General features: G+C 56.3%; 3 protein-coding genes across 3 annotated transcripts; 2 read left to right on the forward strand and 1 right to left on the reverse strand.

Annotated features, from left to right (window-relative positions):
* Positions 1-3,442: 3,442 nt before the first annotated feature.
* Positions 3,443-4,874, reverse strand: GUITHDRAFT_60242 (hypothetical protein; the record flags this gene model as incomplete). Its single annotated transcript, XM_005841820.1, has 4 exons — positions 3,443-3,530; positions 3,583-3,782; positions 4,014-4,097; positions 4,494-4,874. Coding segments are annotated over 4 exons (753 nt in total), but the record flags the coding sequence as incomplete, so codon positions are not given.
* Positions 4,875-13,367: 8,493 nt separating this feature from the next.
* GUITHDRAFT_99548 (hypothetical protein) lies at positions 13,368-14,021 on the forward strand (the record flags this gene model as incomplete). The annotated part of the gene is made up of 5 exons (XM_005841821.1): positions 13,368-13,434; positions 13,491-13,587; positions 13,630-13,757; positions 13,810-13,850; positions 13,896-14,021. The coding sequence occupies 5 exons, from the start codon at positions 13,368-13,370 to the stop codon at positions 14,019-14,021; spliced, it is 459 nt and encodes a 152-aa protein (XP_005841878.1).
* Positions 14,022-14,096: 75 nt separating this feature from the next.
* Positions 14,097-18,984, forward strand: GUITHDRAFT_99549 (hypothetical protein; the record flags this gene model as incomplete). Its single annotated transcript, XM_005841822.1, has 25 exons — positions 14,097-14,154; positions 14,204-14,253; positions 14,297-14,377; positions 14,553-14,597; positions 14,645-14,694; positions 14,737-14,839; positions 14,938-15,129; positions 15,177-15,277; positions 15,740-15,851; positions 15,898-16,153; positions 16,299-16,399; positions 16,441-16,721; positions 16,936-16,990; positions 17,032-17,175; positions 17,222-17,293; positions 17,639-17,755; positions 17,802-17,868; positions 17,911-17,966; positions 18,012-18,095; positions 18,167-18,239; positions 18,283-18,335; positions 18,546-18,610; positions 18,655-18,746; positions 18,798-18,839; positions 18,890-18,984. 25 exons carry the CDS (start codon positions 14,097-14,099, stop codon positions 18,982-18,984), a joined length of 2,445 nt encoding a protein of 814 aa, XP_005841879.1.
* Positions 18,985-19,030: the final 46 nt, after the last annotated feature.

Raw genomic sequence — 19,030 nt, forward strand, 5'->3', positions numbered from 1 at the left:
TCTTGCAGACGCAGTCAAGTACAACGACATTCCTCCCACCGTCAGCACCAACTGGGTCGGACCTGTTGAGTACCCTTCCTACATCGAGGCTGAGAAGGAGGCCTATCTCCGCGATTCTGAGTGGACACAGGACACTGCGGGCAAGTAAAGTTTGTCTTGATGTGAACATGGAATAGACAAGTCTCCTCGGAATCGTGTGATGCACTTCCTAGTATCACTTTCAAATTTACCCCTTATTCAAAATCGTTACAAACATCAGTATTATATCAAGCGGGAACTGCCATGACGAAATCGACCGTTTGAGTCAGGGCACAGTATCCATTCATGGGCTGTTTTCCGCAAAGTGTTTGAGTCCGTCCTCCCATATATCGACAGTGATTCCATACCTTTGAAAAGGAGTCAGCTGTCTCGCTAAGTGAAAAAGGTTCTTTGCACTCACGGTACGCGGACGCTAGTGATTCCCATGCTCGTCAAGTCCCGACACACTCTTGATTCCTTGCCGAAAAAGAGCATCTGATTGTATTCAACCTGCCGGACGTCAGGAGACAGCCCAGCAGTTGCAAGCAGACCTTGGTGCGACGTTTCAAATTCTGTATAGATGAAACTGCCATCACCGCCCGCAGAGTCTCGGACAACTAGAACAAGAATCAAACTAACCATAACGAGCTTAAGCTGACCTGTCTTGTCTTCTCCAGTCCTGACTGCACGACAACGAAATCTACGATGTCTCTCATTGAAGTTCCTCTGGTGATCTTGGGACAAAGTCAGCCGTTTTGAGTAGTGCACGATTTTGAAAGGCATGCCTGAATGCTTTCCAAGAACTCTTCAGTCCAGCCGGGTTTTGTAATCCGAGAGAGGATTGCCACCTGAGATTGAAATCACAGACATCAAGAGATATGAAGAAACACACGCACATGTAAATTTGATCTATCCAGAGCGGATAAAGTCTTAAAAACCTACGTGCAGTCAAATGAATGACATGGAAAGCAAAACAAAAACGCACTTCTAGTGCGCCCTTCTGAATGACGATTTCCTTGTCGTTTGTATCCCTGATGCGAGCAGGACTACAAGGCCTGAAAGGCGGTCCAGATGTATCTTCAAACGACTCGCAAATAGCTCCATCAAGCTCAAATAGCACAATCCGCGGCTCGTGGTTAAGAGGACCACCTGACAAGACGTTCACGGTGCTCACGACAAACTGTATGTTAGAACTTACCAGGAACTGTCCGATCGAGGAAACGACTGCTCAAATCGGTTTTGCTCCTCGGACGGATTCCAATCCTGAAGGTATTCGAGACTGCACAAGGTTGACTTACACGATACTTAAAGTTGTAGGTCTCACCGTCACTGCTCGAGACGTTAGTGGTCAAATGAGGCATGTCTGGTGGTTTCTCAAGGTCGATTGCATCTTGCGGCACTTCGTGCGAAAAGTCTTCCTTTTGCGCCAGATAGTATGATTGGAGCGACGATACCTCCTCTTCAGACAGAAGACCACTTTCTGCGCATTGATTCTGCTTTGACTTCAAACTTTGAAGATATTCGTGTGCCTTCTGGGCTGCAAAGGCAGCCTCTTCAGCTTCTATAGAGCATCGCAAGTCAGACTTTCCATCAACCATCGCTGATCTGTTCGTTCACCTTTCGCCTTCAGCCGTGCTAAACGGTTTGCATCGGCAAACAGCTTCTCAGCGCGGGCAATTTTGGCCTCCAAGAGGCGTCGCTGCCCACAAGAAAACTTCAACAAGTGAAGAAGAGGCCAAGGGAGACAATGTTTCAGGCGAGCTCGCACCTCAGTATCCCCGTCGGCAGGGTCTGTCCTTGCCCGAACTGCAGCCTGTGCAGAGCAGAATCAAAACCACAGGTTTGCCTCGAGTTTAGCACCTGATGCGCCCAATGCTCACGCTCGACGATCACACGATAGAGACCTGCTTGCACGCTAAAACCACCATGCCTTGTTTATCACGTTTACCATGCTCCGTGGTACTGTCATCCATTTGCTCTCCATAGTCTTTAATGTCCTCGTTGTTTGCATATTCCTGTGTGGGTTGCACTTAGATTCGATCTTGCTTGTACGGTGATCACCTCTTCGAATTTCCTTGATGAAATGCCATCGTGCTGCTCAGATGAACGTAGTTCAGTCTTCTTGTGATCTAGCCTACTTTGTAAACATCTCGATTCAACAATCAGTGGATTCGACCTTGTAATAGCTTCTTGAAGTGAGGAGAAATACGGCTGAAAGAGTCTGATGAAGGTAGTCAGAAGACGGCTTGTCGACAGCAAGTCTTCACCGGTCCTCTTTCGATCCCAGCGCGCGTCTGATCCATGGGAATGCATTCGTGGGTTACAGGTGTTGCTACCGTGAGCACGTACAGCGTTCCACCGACTTGGGTTACGGGAGGGATGAATCCACCCAAGACATTCAGCATGCGCTTCCATCTCCCTGCTCACCAAGAAGATTCCAAAGTACAAGCACGCCAGTCGAGTCATACGCATCTCAACCAATGGTTTGCTAGACGAATCCTGGAGCGAAGTTGGATGTAATCTATCTATGCTGGTCGCCTCCTGTCATTCGCCACTAGCGGTCTCAGCTCAGCGTCTAGTGCAGTGGAGGAGAGGACGCAGCAAACTCGCCGCATCTCCCGCCTCTGTTCTCTCCCTCCCCCTCCATGAAATTACAAGCGCGGGAAAAACATTGAACACTCTACCTCGCCCCCATCCCCGCCCAACCCCGCTGACCGCCCGGGATGCTCAGCCGCCGGCCCAGCTGCCGGGCTGGCTGCCCTGGCATGCCGCTGGCTGCCGGGATGGCACCACTGAGGGATGGCCGGGCACGGGGGCAGCGGGGGGCGGGATAGCCACTGCTGGGCCACTGCCGCAGGCCGACCCTGAGTCTCGTCGGAGGCACTCACCAGGACCACGACTCGCCGGTGTGACTCCCAGCAGGCCTGACACTGAACTGATCGGAATGGGTGCGGGCAGCGACTTGTGGTGATATGTTACAGCAGATGCCATTTCCCGCATACTCCTGCCATGACCTCCAATTGATGGAGCTCGCCGATCGCATCTCCGAACGCTATGACGCCGCCTGCACGGCATCGTCGTTGTCACAGTCGGAGTTCAGCTGGTACACTTTGACTCACCCTTGATGCTCGCCAAATCCATGCACGTCACCGCAGAGTGATGGGCCCACCTCCCCACCTGCTCGGGCCCGCCTCAACCTCCAGCTACCGCCAACAAGATCACTCAACCTCGCTGAAGTCGAAGCTGTCAAGGACGCAGACGGAGCCGTCGAGCCCGCACGTGAGGATGTGGGTCCCGCGAGGGGAGTAGGAGCATGCGGTGACGTCCGACGCGTGCTGGCGGCTGATCCTGATGGACCTGATGCCCCGACCGGTCAGCTGGACTCATCCTAGTGACACTTCCGCCTTCACCTCCCTCCCGCCTCCCACACCCGGAACGTGCCATCAGTCGAGCCAGCGAGGACCTCGTTCCCTGTAGAGACCATGAGACACTGGAGCATGCTGCTGCTGCTGCTGCTGCTTACCTGTCGGTGAGAACTTACAACTTCGGAACTCATGGTTGGACCCTGTGAATCGCCGCGCAGGTGCTGATTGCCTCACGTCCCACATCCACACCAAGTTGTCGCCCCCGGACGATATGAGATACCTCCCGTTGGGACTGAAGTCCAGCGCGAGGGTGGAGGACGAGGCGACGCCCGATGATGAGAAGGCGGTTCGATTGAGACGCCCCGCCTCACTCCCCACGTTCGCGTCCCACACGCGGACCTGCAACCATGTCAGCACGAGAAGCAGAGCAAGCGAAGGATGGGAGGGATGGGAGGGATGGGAGGGATGGGAGGGATGGGAGGGATGGGAGGGATGGGAGGGATGGGAGGGATGGGAGGGATGGGAGGGATGGGAGGGATGGGAGGGATGGGAGGGATGGGAGGGATGAGAGGGATGGGAGGGATGGGAGGGATGAGAGGGATGGGAGGGATGAGAGGCGGGTTCTCGTACCGTCCCATCGAGCGATGACGAGACGAGCTGAGGCTGCAGAGGCGAAACAGCGCACGACAGGACCATGGCCTTGTGACCGGTCAGCTTCATCACGAGCTCTGGCGCGCTTGCTCCTGTCCGGAAGAGGGAGCTGAAATCCCACAAAGAAAGTGCCCCGTCCCCAGCTCCGCTCACCAGGTGGAGCCCCTGCTGCAGGAATCGAGCCACCCCGATCCCTTCACCGCTCGCGGTCCCGAAGAAGGGGACGGCGAGGGAGGAGCTTCCTCGCAAGCCTGTTAGAATCAACTTGCCGTCGGACCCCCCGGAGATCATGTACCCTCCCCCGTGCGAGATGTGAAGGGAGGTCACTTGCCCGCGGTGCCGCAGGTTCTTGTCCTCCTTGTCGCCATTCCACGCCATGCAGCTTGCGATTAACCGAGAGATCTCCAGCAGCGCTCCTCCCCTCCCGCCTCCCTCAAGGGGCCCTTGTCCTCCCGCGACTTGAATCGCATCTGGCAGAATTCCTCGGAGGTCCCAGATGATGAAGAGTCCATCCGAGCCTCCGGAAAGAAGCGTCTCCTCGCTCTCACTCAGCGCCAGACAGTACACGGCTCCCGGGTGCTGCAGGAGGGTGTAGTGCACTTGAAACTGATCTGCTGACCAGACAACAACCGAGGCGTCGAAGCTCGACGACACGATGTACAGCCCTGAGGAGGAGAAGAGGCAGGACAGGACTGGGGCTGTGTGTTTCTGCAGAGAGCCGAGCACCCTCCTCTCCTGCACCTTCCAGACGAGAAGAGAACAATCGTCCGAAGCTGACACAATGCGGTCGCTCAAAGGAGACCAGGCGAGGCAGTTGACGGAACCTCGATGACCTTGGAGGGCGAAGCTTCGAGGAATCTGCAGAAGAGAGTCCAGTGAGGCAACGGGTGAAGAGGCGGATGGAAGGGAGGAGAGAGGAGGGGAGATAAAGGAGGGACAGAGGAAGAACCTTGCTGCTGGAAACAGAACTTCTCTGTTGGTCGAGGTCGTCAGGCATGCTCCATACGATGACTCGTCTGTCGGCTCCGCAGCTCGCAACGAACTTGTTGGCTCGATCCCACCGGCAGCAACGCGACGAGTTGCCGTTACCATGCCCCTCGACGAGGGTGAAGCGCTCCAGGTTGGTCGCGAGCTCGAAGACATGCCCGTCCCCGTCAGCACAACCTGCTCCTGTTCGTCACTCCCAGCTCGTAAGTGCTCTGCCATACCTGCCAACACCAACTTCCCGTCCTTGGAGAAGTCGAGCGACGTCACTGCAAACCCCCAGGCATGAGACGAGTCCTCCTCTAGCGCCGGGTTGTTTCGCTTCTGCCAGGCCCTCAGCGTCTGCTGCCTCTTGTGAAACTCCTCGGCCACTTGATCGTGCGGGGCTTTGACTGTGCAGGAGGAGATCTCGTCTCCGCTGCTCGCCTCGTACACATGCAGCCCGCCCTGCCTTGACGCCAACGCGAGACGCGACGAGTCGGAGGAGAGAGCAGCAGCGAGGCAGCCGAAGGTGTGACCTCCCCCGTCCTCGCTCGTCAAGGTCCTCTCGAGGGTACCAAGAATGTTCCATACCTAGAAACGTCAAGCTCAAGCTCAAGCTCGCGCTCCCTCCCTCCTCACCTTGAACTTGCCGTCGTCTGCTCCGGAGATGATGATGGTGCCGCAGGATGAGATCACAAGATTCCTCACGTTCCCCTTGTGCGAGTAGACGCGACGGCAGGGGATCTCCCCCCCCCGCCCCCTCCCCTCCCCTCGTTCTCTCATCCAGTTCTGCCCCTCCCAGCCTTGCGATACTCTGCAACACCTTCAGTTCCCCGAAGCTGTCTTAACTAACAACCTTTGAAGCGCATGCTGCCCCAGCTGACCTCCAGCGTTGCAGGCAGACTGGAAGAGAAGCGACGGGTGAGAGGTCAGAGTCTCGCTCTGCCTGCTCAAGAGCAGAAACGTCTGGACGAGAAGCTCCCTTTCCCTGCTGGCGAGAGACCGCGAGGCCTGACGGGACGCGACGGCGAGGAGGAGGAGTCGCTTCATGTCGCGAAGAAGGTCTTGAGCTTGGTTCAGGTACAGCCGCTGCTGCAGGTAGCCGAGGTCCACGAGCAAGGAGCTGCAGACCTCGTTGAAACCAGCGGCCAAGAGATGGTGGGGGAGGTACAGGAAGGCTCTTTCCTGCCTCCAACCCCTCCACGTGCACATCCCCTCCGGGTCCGCCAGGTCTCGGTAGAGTTGCCCGATGCGATGGTGGAAGGAGAGGGCAATGCCGGAAGGGAAGAAGCGTGAGAGGCAGACGTCGATCACCTGCCGCGAGGAGATTCTCAACAGAGGAACGTGAAGCTTGCGCGACCCTCCCGGCAGCAGCAGGGGCTCTAGATAGTCGCGCAGTGCCATCCACTTGCCCCAGATCATAAGGGAGGAGGAGGGAGAAGACTGAGAGGAGGAGGAGGAGGAGGGGGAAGGCGACGAGGCAGCAGCTGCCAGCTGCCAGCTGCTTTCATTGGCAAACGGCGTGTCGCTCAAGAGCTGCCGCAGCTCCATCACCTGCTGGGGTTCAGCTCATAGGTAGCAGACGCATGTCAACTCACCGTCAAGTTGCCATTGCGAGCGGAGAGGACAAACCCAACAGCCTCCTTGACGACCTGCACACCACAGCGCGAGCAAGCTCGGTTGAGCATGAGATGAGCGAGCTGGTCGATGCTGGGAGGGAGCGCGGCGATGACAGCGCCGGCACGAAACTTCTCTTCCTTGGCCAGCATGTCAAGCAAGTAGGAGGAGCAGAGACGAAGGTAGTCGGGCGAGACGGAGGCGTGCTTAGAAGCGAGGGACGAGGCCTCGTCCATGTCCAGCGAGAGGCGGCGGGAGAAGAGCCCCCTCAAGATCGTCTTCCTCTCGATCATCGTCAGGGGAGGCACCAGGAGGGCATCTGAGTCGGACACGAAGCCCTGGCTGAGGAGGAGGTTGTAAGCCTCGCTGCCTGAGCAGCAGGCGACTACGACTTTCATCTTAGGAGGGAGAACACGAGGGAGCCAATCGAGATCGGCTTCCCCGAGGATCAGATCCATCCCATCGACAACAAGAATCAAGTCCCTCCTCTCTTGCCATTGAATGTACCTCCTCCACTTCTCCAGCTGCTTGTTGCGACTGCTGTTCCATTGCTCCAGCTCGCTCCGCTCTGAGCTCGCGATTCTGCGCGAGAAGACAGTGGAGGGAGGAGAGACCTGCTTGCCCGTCTCTGCCGTCAGTCGGTTCACCAGCCAGAAAGGAAACTTAGCGACGGACTCGGAGAGCATAGCGGAGGGATAGATCGCGACAACATCCACCCCCAGCATGTCCGCGCCCTCCTGCTTCAGCTCGCGAGTTCGTTCTTTCAGACGTGATTCGAGGGCGCAGAGGATGGAAGACTTGCCGCATCCCTTGTCGCCATGCAGCAGAAACGAAGTTCGCGCCTTCTCTGCAAGGCAGTAGCTCTCTAGCCTGCTCAGCACCTCCGTCCGACCCACGAGGGAGGCCTTGAGCGAGTCACTGAAGCCCAGCAGCATGTCAGCAGCGACGGCTACGGGATGAGCAGCATCGCTGTCGGCCTCCCCCTCGCTGTCCAGCAGCTTCAGCATCTCGATGTTTGTCAGCAGGTCGAGCGTGACTCTGCTCGAGAACTTCTCCAGCCCTGAGAGGAGGATGCGCTTGCTCGAGTCAACGCCCTGGAAGGTGGCAGGGTAGTGCATGAAGACGGAAGAGGCGCTCCTCGCTATCTCTTCCTTGAGGCTCCGAAGTTTCGCTGCCTCCTCCCGATCCTCTGTGTTATGTCGCTGCCACAGCGAGAGCTTGGGCTTGAGAGCAGGAGACGGCTTCACGCGCTCCTCTCCTCTCCTGCTCCTGGAGATGGGAGCGGAGGAGGACAAGAGCTTCATGCGGACCAGCAGGTTGGCCGGCGGGTTGTCAGGAAAGTCCAGGTTGACGTTCTTCCACCTCCCGGGGATCAGCGAGTCCACCCGCACCTCCGCCCTCCCCAGCTGGATGGCGACGAGCTGGGGGTCGACGGGGTCATCCTCCACCAGCCGATCCTCGAGGAAGGAGCTGAGAACGAGCGGGGCGGGCGGCTCGAGCAGAGCCTTCCTCTCGCGGAGGAAGAGTGCGACGGAGACGCTGCTGCTACTCGAGGGCGAGCCCTCCAGCTGAAACTCCTCCTCGAACTTCCAGAGGCCTCCCACGAAACCTCTCTCCAGCTCCCCCTGGTTGGCAACCACAGTAGACGAGTGCGAGCTGGAGTCCAGTTCGAACCTGACAAAAATGTCGAGGTTCGAAGTCCACTCTCCTGCCTCAACTCTGCCTCCAGCTATCTCTCTCCCTTCCTCCTCCTCCTCCTCCTCCTTGTTCCCTTCCGCCTCCTCCTCCTCGGGCTGCTCCAGCTTCGGCCACTGCCTTCCATTTCTCTCGAGAAACTCTTTGGTTGTGCTCACTTGCTGCGAGTCGATAAGTAGCATGTCCAACAGGTCGAGCACAACTGCTGCCGCTTCCTCCTCGACCCTGTGCGACCTCATCGACCGAACCAGGTTGGCGAACTCTTCACTTGACATGGCAGAGCCGGCGCTGAAGGGAAGGAGACTGAGAGGAGGAGGAGAAGGAGGAGGAGGAGGAGGAGGCTGAGCTGACGGCTGCGCCTTCTCCTCCAGCAGAGCATGAGCAAGAGGGTCATGCAGAGGCTCACGAGTGATCTCAACTCCCGTCTCTTCCTCCGTGTTGGAGACCTCTTCAGCTCCGAATTTCGATCCTGAGATGTGTTCTCCCTCATCCTCATCCTCATCCTCATCCTCATCGTCATCGTCATCGTCATCGTCATCATCCTCATCGTCGTCGTCGTCGTCTTCTTCTTCCTTGTCCTCTGCCTTTGTTTTCTGGCTATCCACAGATTTTCGTTTGCCTTTCATCTTCCTCCTCAGCGACGCCTGCGCATTCTCTTGTTTCTTTCTGGGCGAGTCTCGCGGGCCTTCGAACAACTTCATCCCGAGTTTTTTCAGGAAGCGAGAGGTGGGAAACAACCCCTTCTTCTTCTTCTTCTTCTTCTTCTCACCTTCACCATCCATTCGCTTTGACTTGCTTACGGGAGCAGGTGCAGACGATTTCTCCCCTTCTTTCTCCTCCTCCTCCTCTTCCTCCTCCTCTTGCTCCTCCTCGGTAGACTCCGACACCTCAGACGCCTCCTCCTCCCCTAGGATGATGTTGACCAGGTCGCTTCCCTCTACCAGCTGCACCATCACTGCCTCGCCCTTTGACGTTGGAACCTCCCCGCTAGTCAAACTTCCCACTTTAGCCGCAGCCTCCAGCTCAAGGAGTCGCTTCTCAAAATCCCTGCGCTCCTCCTCCTTCACCTCCTTGTCGTCCTCCCGGCACAGGCGGACGAACTCAGAGGAGGAGCGCAACACCGCGGGGTCCCGCACGTAGAAGCTCGCGTGCCGCCAGCCTCTCCCTCCCTCCCAGTGGAATGCGAAGAGGATCTCCAGGTGCGCGATCGACAAGTTTGCGGGGACCTCCCGCAGCCATTCCAGCTGGGGGGTCAGCAGGGATTCGTGCAGGCGGTAAGGAGAGGAGGGAACCCAGCCGTAGCGCTCGCCGAGGAGGCCGATGAAGAGAGGCATGCAGCGAGCGATCTCGGCAAAGAGCTCGCGGAGGAGGGTGAAAGGAAATGGGCCAGGCGTCATGCCGACGCGACAGTCAACGGGGACAAGCGAGACTCTGCGAGGAAGGAGCAGCTGCTGGAGGAAAGGGAAGGTCTGCTGGGCAAGCAGGTCGAGCTCAGGGAGCATGTCATGCGCGTCGGCAGAGATGTAGACATGGAGAGACCTGAACGTCTCCTCAAGCTGAACCCCCTGACGACACTCAAGCGGAAACAAGTCAGCTTGAAGATGATTCCGAAAGATGCCGACGGAAAGACCTCTCCCCATCCTCGTTCTCCTCCTTCCCTTCCTCGCCGCCTGTTTCGTCTTGCTCGCCTTGCCTTTTTCCCTCTCCCCCTGCTCCTCCTCCATCACCTGCTCCTCTTCCTCCTCCTCCTGCAAGAACGTCTTCTGAAAGAAATCGGCGATTTCGATGTGCTTCAGTCGTTCGCTCTGCGACTGGTTCTTGAGCTTCCAGGCGAACTCATGGTCCCATCGCTTCCTCATCAGCATCTCGTTCTGGTGCTCGTGGCTCGACAGTTTGCTCTCCGACATCAACTTCATCTCCTCCGGCTTGTGCAGCATGAAGCAACTCGCCTCTGCCTTCTTCACTGTCTGGAACGAGGGCTCGTGAAACAAGAGGCCACATACCGCACACCGCACAGGCGGCTCGACCACGAGGAATCTTCTGCCGCATTCCGCGCAGCACCCGCGGTAGTTGAGCTCCTTCTTCCTCCTCGACTCCCTCGCGATGACAAACTCTCGCTGCTTCCTCCTCTCGTCGTACTTCTCTCTCCGCGCCATCTCCTCCTCCTTCAGCCTGTCGAGGGTCGACTTGGACCCCGTAGCCTCTCGTTGCAACTCCTGGGAGGAGTCAGTGATGAAGCACTTCAGCTCCACGCCGGACGAGTCGAGCGACAACTTTCGAACTTCCCGCCACCCGCGTCTTCCCTCCTCCTCGGTGTCTCCTCCCGTCAAGACCTCGTGTGCTCGCACCACGAGAGTTTTTGCCTCCTCCGGGGTCAGCAGAGGGTCGACCAATCGCTTCCCCTCCATGTAAGTGGCGCTGCGTCTCTTGTCAGCCTCTGCTGCGGCCGCTGCCTTCTTGTCATGGAAGCAGACCTCTACCAGCAGCTCTCCTCGCTTGCTTGGCACCTCCTGCTCGCGATCGAAGCTGTCGAGAAGAGGAAGAAGGAACTTTGACCGCTGCTGAAGGTTCACGTCGCCGAGGTAGAGCGAGCAGCACCCGACAAAGACATCCGAGTAGCCTGACGAGCAGGAGAAGAGCTCCAAGTCGACAGGGCCAGGAGGAGGGAAGTTGCATCGGAAGAGGAGCAGGCAGTCGAAGGTCGCGTCTGAGGAGGCTGTGACCACGTTGGTCTTGTGAGTGGTGGGCCCTAAGGTGGCAGTCACGAACAAGCTGAGAGAGCGGGAAGGAAGCAGCTCTTGTCTCGTCATCTTGGCCTGCACAATCTTGAGCTCCAGAGTGCCGCTCGGGCTCTCGTTCATGGACTTAGAGAAGATGCCGTAGGAGAGGAGAACCTCTCCCTTCCACTCGGGATGTTGCGGATGAACAAGCTGGTGCCAGCTCCTCGAGTAAGCCTCCACCCTCACCTGCGCCAGGTCAACCACAAACCCTCCCATGCCGTCGTCCCTCCAGCTCATGTCGTGATCATAGCACTCGACCACAACCTGCGAGTCAACGTCGTTGGCGGCAGCAGCGAAGACGAGCGTCTGGTTCCACCGCGGCTGCAGGCACTGGTACACCACGCAAGTCTTCTTAGCCACGTCCCCGTACTTGACAAGCAGGTAAGGGTCGCTGGTGCCGTTCCTGTCCAGGGCCGGCAGCCCTCGAGCTTCGATGGCGCGAATCTGCAGGACAAGGTCACCGTCAGACAGACGTAAAGCCGAGCGTAACCTCAAGGTAGCTGTCTCCCACTCCCGTTTCCTTCTTCCTCTTCAAGAGCAGCGACACTCGAACGTGTATACTTGTCTTGTTCCTCTCAGTCTTGTTTTCAAGCTCCACTTCGACAGCTTGCTGCGAGCCGACCTCCAAGTTTTGCATTGAGTAGGAAGCGCTTGCAATCAGCGTTTCCTGCGCTAGTCTCAAAGGACGATCTCACATCAACGTGAGCACCTGACAGCTGTCGTCCACGTGTCGGAGGGAGAACATAAGAGTCGTGTCTTTGCTCCACGACATCACGTCGAACTCCAACGTCTGATTCCACACGGGCTGATCGGTCTGGATCTTGAGACGAGTCTTCTTCTCCTTGTCTCCCAACGCGACCGCCAAGAGAAGGTCTGGCTTTCTTCCCTCGTACGTCCTGAAGGTGACCCCAGCTGCATCCGAGCAGGTCACCAGGAGTTTCTGATCAGCAGAAGAAGACTGAGACTTTGGGATCAACGTCATGCGCAACGTCAACCCTGGATGCCCCTCCTCCCTGGGCTCGTCTTCCTCCTCCTGTTTGGCGTTGGGAGGGAAGATCCTGTAGGTGTGTCTCGGAAGCTCCGAGGCATAACTAAGGTTCTTCAGGTGAATGTCCCTTGACCCCAAGATCGTTCGGTTCTCGTCGTCATTCAAACAGAGCACATGCAGACAGTTGTCAAGCAGGTCATTGCTGTCGATCTCGAGCTCCAAGCTCTGTTGCCATATCGGGAATTGAGTTTTCTGACATGTAGAGTATGTCAAACTCTTTCCCATGAACTCAACCTGTCAAATGCTCTCAAACCCTCCCAGCACCTCAGCAGAGTCACCTGCACCAACGGGTCGCACAGGCCGTTGACAGTGACTGAGGGCAAGAATTCTCCTGATTCCAGCAAGATCCTCAAGATAGAATCGCAAGCATCGTCTTTGTTCGTTCGCCAAAGCAGGCCTATCCGGATCACTCCGCCACCATCAAGCTTGAGCTCACGCATGCACTCATCCAAGTCTAGGTTGAGCTTGTCGCTCTCGCCTCGCTTGCTCTCTTCGTAAGCATCAGGATCCCAGCACTCCCCGTGCAGATCGACGGCAGCCTTGCCTAAGAAGACATGCTCTCTATCTTCATTCCAATCAAAGCACTCCAAGATTAAAGTGGTTCCTGCCACGAAGGAATAGATTCCTTGGCGCTTTCCTCTCCTCGTCATTTGTCCACTTGCTAGTTCTGCTCGCACAGGTAGAAACAGCGACTCGTCCCATCGGGGAGTCAATGTTTTCTTGCGAACTGACGACTTCCTGATCTCCGCTTGCCCGTCAAGACGCACTAGGACGTATGGATCTGACAGCCCGTTGTCGTCTGCAGACGGAAGGGAGCTTCCTTCATAAACTTTGACCTCTAGCCAGCTACCCACATGATCAAGCTTGATCGCACTGCTCTTCAGTCCCAGAGCTCGCAGTATCCCTCTCCTCGGGAGGTAGTTCGGTACTCTTTCTTTCCGGCCAGAGACAGAGATGGCGCCGCCCATATCGATATTATGCTTCTCCTCTCCCTTCTCTCCTTCCTCTCCCTTCTCTGCCTCCTCTGCCTCCTCTCCCTCCTCTCCCTCTCTTCACTAGCTCACCCGCATTGTTCTGGGCCTGATCGCCTTCATGGGACTGATGTTGTTTCCATTCTTTATTTGACTGAAAAAGAAGGACAAACCGAAGCAAACAAAGGAGGGGGAGGATAGAGCCAACAAATTTTCCAGTGATTGTCGTTTGACCTTTTTTTTTGGGGTTCAGAGCATGGCGGAGAGCGCAAGCGAAGGTTACACCCCTGACTTGACGCCCCCCAGCTCGAGTCGCAGCAGAGGTAGAGCAGGAGGCAGAGGGTGTCAAGGTGCCTCTGAGGTGATGTCTGTGCTCCAGCGGCAGCAGAGAGCGTGAGGAACGAAGGCTTCCTCGAGATCCGCGTCAGCAATGGAGAATGGCTGCCGTGCTACGTGGTGCTGGACGATCAGCTGAGGTTGCTGCGACCTGGGACGAGCGACCAACTGACGAGCAGCAGGGCGTACAACGACGACAGAGACTTCAGGGAGGGCAGGCAGGAGCTGCTGGTTGTCGACCCTGAGAGAGCCCGAGTGGAAGCGCGTTCGGAGGACGACGATGAGCACATCTTGCATGTGGAGTCGAAGGGTGTGCAGAAAGACGCTCTCTTGCCTTCCTTTGACTTGCTTCTTCTGCTCAGACGAGTCGCTGGACATCTTGTTTCACGACAGGATGACCATGGTACGCGGGCGGCGCAGCGGCAGGAGGTGATGGATGGGATGGCAGATGCTGTGGAAGGCAGCCATGTCAGGCTCGGAGTCGGAGACGCAGACGTTCCAGAGCAACGGGAAGATCCAAGGCCATCTGATGATCAAGTCCCAGAAGTTCTTCAAGACAAGATGGGACAAGTGACACACTCTTGTCCCTTCTGCTCGCCTCGCTGACTGTCACTCGAGGGTATTCTGCACAGTTGACCAGGTGAACTTCATGTGCTATCATAGCCTCAAGGATTTTCAAGCATCTGCAAGTCCACTAGAGACTATCAGTACGTCATGCGTCTTAGCGAAGAATCTGTGGTTTCAACCCTCTGCCAGGAGTTGGGAATAGCAACGTTCAGTACAACGAGGAACACAACTCGTTTCTCGTATGTTTGCCATGTTGAGGCCTCGATCTGAGTTTCTCTGAAGCTTTACAACCCAACGAACAAGAAGACTCTAGAGTTCATGTGCGACACGATGGATGATGTCAGCCTCTCCAAGCAAGTGCACGTGCGCTGACCCTAATCAGTTTGTGATATGGCGGAAAGGCTTGCAGTCTGCTGATCCCAAGCAGGTTCTTGCTGTTGCCTCCCTGCAGTCAGAGGATTGACGCGTTTGACAGCAGAAGAATGTCGCTTGACAAGCTGTCGACTTAAGAGGTTCAGAAAGACTGAAATTTGGCCAGGTCGAGTCTGACCCGAGGCTACCGGCTGACGAGGAGAAGAACACGGTTATCGGTTGATGCAGCGACGACAAGAATTTGACTCATCTAGTCAGATTGTTCTCGAGGGATTTCTCGACTTGTGGTCCAAATATGCGGCGAGATGGTCGCGCGGTGAGTTTCAAGCTACTTCTGACGTGTGAGGCAGGGAGGAGAAGTACATCGTTCTGACCAAGCGAGAGCTGCTGGTCTTCAGCGCCGATGAAGAGACTTTCTCCGACGACAAGGCTGAGGCGCGGATTCTGCTACGGGTGAGCCAATGAGATAGAGCTCGGGGGATGGAATAGGAAAATGGTACAGGGAGGGGGAAGGGGGAAAGGGGGAAGACGAGGAGTCTGATTGACCACAGCGAGCAACGGCATCAGATGCATCAGATGCATCAGATGCGCAAGAAGAAGATCGGTATGTCCTTCGAGTGTTCGATGGCAAGAGGAGGAAGGAGTACCTGCTTGCCGCCTCCTCCGAGCAGAACATGATCGACTGGCTGGACGCGATCTTGGAATCCATAGAGCCGCCAACCCCCGTGGTGTACAAGCCAGTGGTGAGAGCGAGTGAGAGAGGGCGAGAGAGGCTGAGGCTGGTTGAAAGCCTCACGACGAAGATACCATGCATCGAAGAAGTAAGTTCGCTCTCGAGACCATCAGCTCGGAGAATGCGAACGAGGCTGACGAGTATAGTCACGACAAGAGGTAGCAGAGAGGAGAGGAGAGGAGAGGAGAGGAGAGGAGAGGAGAGGAGAGGAGAGGAGAGGAGAGGAGAGGAGAGGAGAGGAGAGGAGCAGATGAGGAGAGGAGAGGAGAGGAGAGGAGAGGAGAGGAGAGGAGAGGAGAGGAGCAGATGAGGAGAGAGCGACCGATTGTTCTCGCAGTCACGATGAGACAAGAGAGAGTTCAAGAGATAGAACTCCCTTGACGTCCCAGAGGTACACTGAACTTTTCTTCTCCTCCCTCCCCTCCCCTCCCTTCTTACCTTCGTGCTCAACCGCAGAGCAACTCCAGTAAGAAGTTCAGCAACGTCACCTTCCCTGCCAAGGTCCCTTTTCTCTCCTTTGTCTCCTCGACTGACCTTGAGGCTTTACAGCTCTCGCACCAACTCTCCGTCCTCCAGGCACAAGATCGAGGCGAGTTTCAGGGGATGAAGTCTTGAGGCAGGAAGCTGAATGCGCTCGAGTCTGAGAGCGAGAGGCTCTCCCAACCATCGAGAGGGTCAACCGCCAACAAGACAAGCGTGACAGTGAGGGATCGTTTCATGTACATCAAGGAGGTTCTTCTCCTCCCCCCCTCTCCTCCTCTCACCCTCCATCTTCTAGGTCGCAGCCTTGAGGAGAAGCGCAGAGGAAGAGCTCTCCTGCAGACTTCAAGTGACTCCTCACGCCTCTTCCATTCTCCTGATGCTTCGCAGCTTGCAAAGGAAGTTCGACGACTGGAAAACGAGCTCAAAGAGCTTCAGCGGCAGCTCGACGTGCTTGTCTTGCTGTCTGCAGTCAAATGATGAGAAGATGATGACAGGAGTCGAGTGCGAGAAGGGGAGGGCAGCGAGAGATGCTGATGGAGCTCGCAAGAGCAGTGAGCTTCCTAACTCGTCGTGAGGCTCCTCTGAGTCGATGCATGAAGGAGCAAGGAAACAAGGACGTCATGATCGAAGCGAAAGGGCTGCTGGAACAAGACTCGCAGACGGAGGGCATGACATGACGCTCGAGTGCTCGAGCAGGCGCATCTGATTGCTCGGCAGCTACGCGAGGCGACGAGACGCCAGAAAAGCGCAGCCACGTCGTCTCAGCCTTCGCACGAGAAGCTGCGAGGCTGATGGAGGTGAGAGCTGAGGCGACCGAAGCTCGTCTGAACCACCACAGGAGAACAGCAAGAACAAACTTCTTGCCGCTTCTCAGATGATGAGACGCGTCCAACTGGAAGTGACGCGCGAGAAGATGGCAGAAGATGTGAAGGACCTTTGCTTCCTTGCTCCTCCCTCACTTCCTCTCCCTAAGATTTTCTCCTCTTCTCCTGCCTGGCTTGGACGTGCCATCCATACCCTCACTTGGAAGCTCGACGACACGGCCAATAGCGAGCGAAATTCAAGTCGTCTGGTGAAGGAGATCGAGGATGAGAGCAAAGAAGAAGAAGCAAGCCTGCGGTCTCTGATTTCACAAACCTCTCTTCCTCTCTTCCTCTCCTCCTCTCTTCCTCTCTTCCTCTCTTCCTCTCTTCTTTCTTTCGCTTCTTCTCTACTTCTCTCCTGCTCTTCTTCTCTCTTGCTCTACTTCTCTCTTGCTCTTCTTCTCTTTTCCTCTTTGCTTCTCTGCTTCTGTCCTTGTGTTCTCTTACCTTTCTCATATTGCCTCTGAAAGTCGAAAACTGGACAAAGTGATCCAATCCAACGCCAAATTCCGCCAGATGATTCAAGTTTGACGCGCGAGGCGGGGAGAGTCTCTGACGGGCTCCAGGACGCGGCCAAGGGCAAGGCAGAGAAGCTGAGGAGACTTGAAAGAGACGCGGAGAAGCTCGCGGAGCCGCAGCTCCCCCTCATCCTCACGCGCGATGCAAGATTCCGCAGGGCCTGTCTGGAGAGCGTCGACCATTGCGACAAGGTGAAATTGAAGGTGTCAAGTCGTCGGTGAGAGATGAGGCGGTCAGATGCGACTGGAGGCTGTGGAGAGCGGGTACTGTGAAGCTCGAAGAGAGATGGTGGAGAAAGAGCTTGAGAGGGTGAGCAACAAACTTGCTCGAAGACACCTGAAGCTCTCGCAAGCAACTGCAAGATCACCTGAATCTCTTCCAAGAGGCTCAACGCTTACGTCGAATGCTCTTTCACGCTCTTTCTTCAAGCACATCGAGTAATTCCGTTGGACTAGGTTGATATGTCACCGCCTTCCCCTTTCCTCTTCCCTCCTCCCATTCCCTCTACTCCTATCTTCTCGCCTCCCCTTCCATCCCCTCTCCTTCTCCCTCCCCTCTACTCCCCTCCCCTCTCCTCTCCTCCTTTCCCCTCTCCTCAACTTCCCTTCCTCTCCACTCCTGTCTCGTGATTGCGGTGAAGGTCTGGAGCTCAAGGACGGGGCCGGGAGGGTCAACGGCGAGCAGGCGTTTCCTGTCATCGCTTCCATTCTCCCTGGATCCTCTGCGGCAGCAGCCGCCAGGAGCAGCCGCGTGCTGTCAGCTGGGTGTGAGGTTGGGGACAAGAAGGCCATGGCTGTCGCTCACGCGCTCATCTCAGCTCCTCAAGATCGACGGGCAAGACTTGAAAGGGGTGAGGGCGGAGGAGGCGACGATACTCTCCTACGGTCACCCGCTCCCTCCCCGCCAGCTTCTCTGAACCCCCCCAGGCGCCCCAGGCACTCACTCCGTCATTCTTGTCCGCAAGGAGATGGACGGCAAGCAGGTGGTGACGAGTCTTCGACGCTTCTCCTCTCACTCTCTTCTTGAGACCTCCGATGAACTCGCTCTCGTCCGAACTGCGACAGCTCAGTCTGACCCGGCATGGAAGTATGCGGCGAGCATGGAGCGGAAGGTGAGAGATGGCTCTTCCTCCTCCTACTCCTCCTCCTCCTCCTCCTCCTCTTCGCAGTGAGACTTGAGCAGGCCTCGTCCGCATCTTCTCAACTGGATGACGTGCAGATCTCAATCGCGAAGTTGGCAGGGCGAAGCTCAGCCCGTGAGGAGCGTGGGAGGTGTAGTGAAAGGTGATGAAGCGGCAGGAGAACAAGAGGTCAAGGCGTTGGAGAAAGAAAGAATCCAAACGATCTCAAAGGTCAGGCAGGCCACACCTTCGACTTATGTAACGATGATGGTGACTGTTGTGTGAAGATGATGATGGTGACTGTTGTATGACGATGATGATGGTGACTGTTGTGTGAAGATGATGATGGTGACTGTTGTATGACGATGATGATGGTGACTGTTGTGTGAAGATGATGATGGTGACTGTTGTGTGAAGATGATGATGGTGACTTCAGTTCAGATTCGAAGGATGCAGTCCGTCTGCAGGACTTTGCTGTTGCACGTCAATGATGCGCAGACAAGACAGTGAGGGCTGCGGCTCATAACCTGTTAGCTCACGTGTAGAGCAGAGGAAGGAGACTCGGCCCTCAAGACACGCTCGGGGAGAGCAGGACGAGTGGGGGTGTCAATGGCAGGGGCGCGATGGAGGAGGAAGGAGAAGGTGACTGCGATCGAGACGACTCGCTGCTTCCCGATGGTTTCTGTCCTTCAGAATCAGCTGAAGACGGTCATGCATACATCTTGCTGGACCCAGGTGAGGAGAGTCTTGCTAGGAGCTCGAAGTGAGAAGCTGCTGGCATGCAGATACGCTGAGACCTGTCAGAGAGGGAAGAGACGAGAGGACGGGCCTCAAGAGCATGCTCTCCGACCTCTTGGGGACTGCAGCTTTTGACTTTTGACATCTCTTGTAAACAGAATGTAATCATGAGAAGAAGAAAAAAAAGA

Source organism: Guillardia theta (genome assembly GCF_000315625.1).
Source record: "Guillardia theta CCMP2712 unplaced genomic scaffold GUITHscaffold_2, whole genome shotgun sequence".
Classification (NCBI taxonomy): Eukaryota; class Cryptophyceae; order Pyrenomonadales; family Geminigeraceae; genus Guillardia; species Guillardia theta.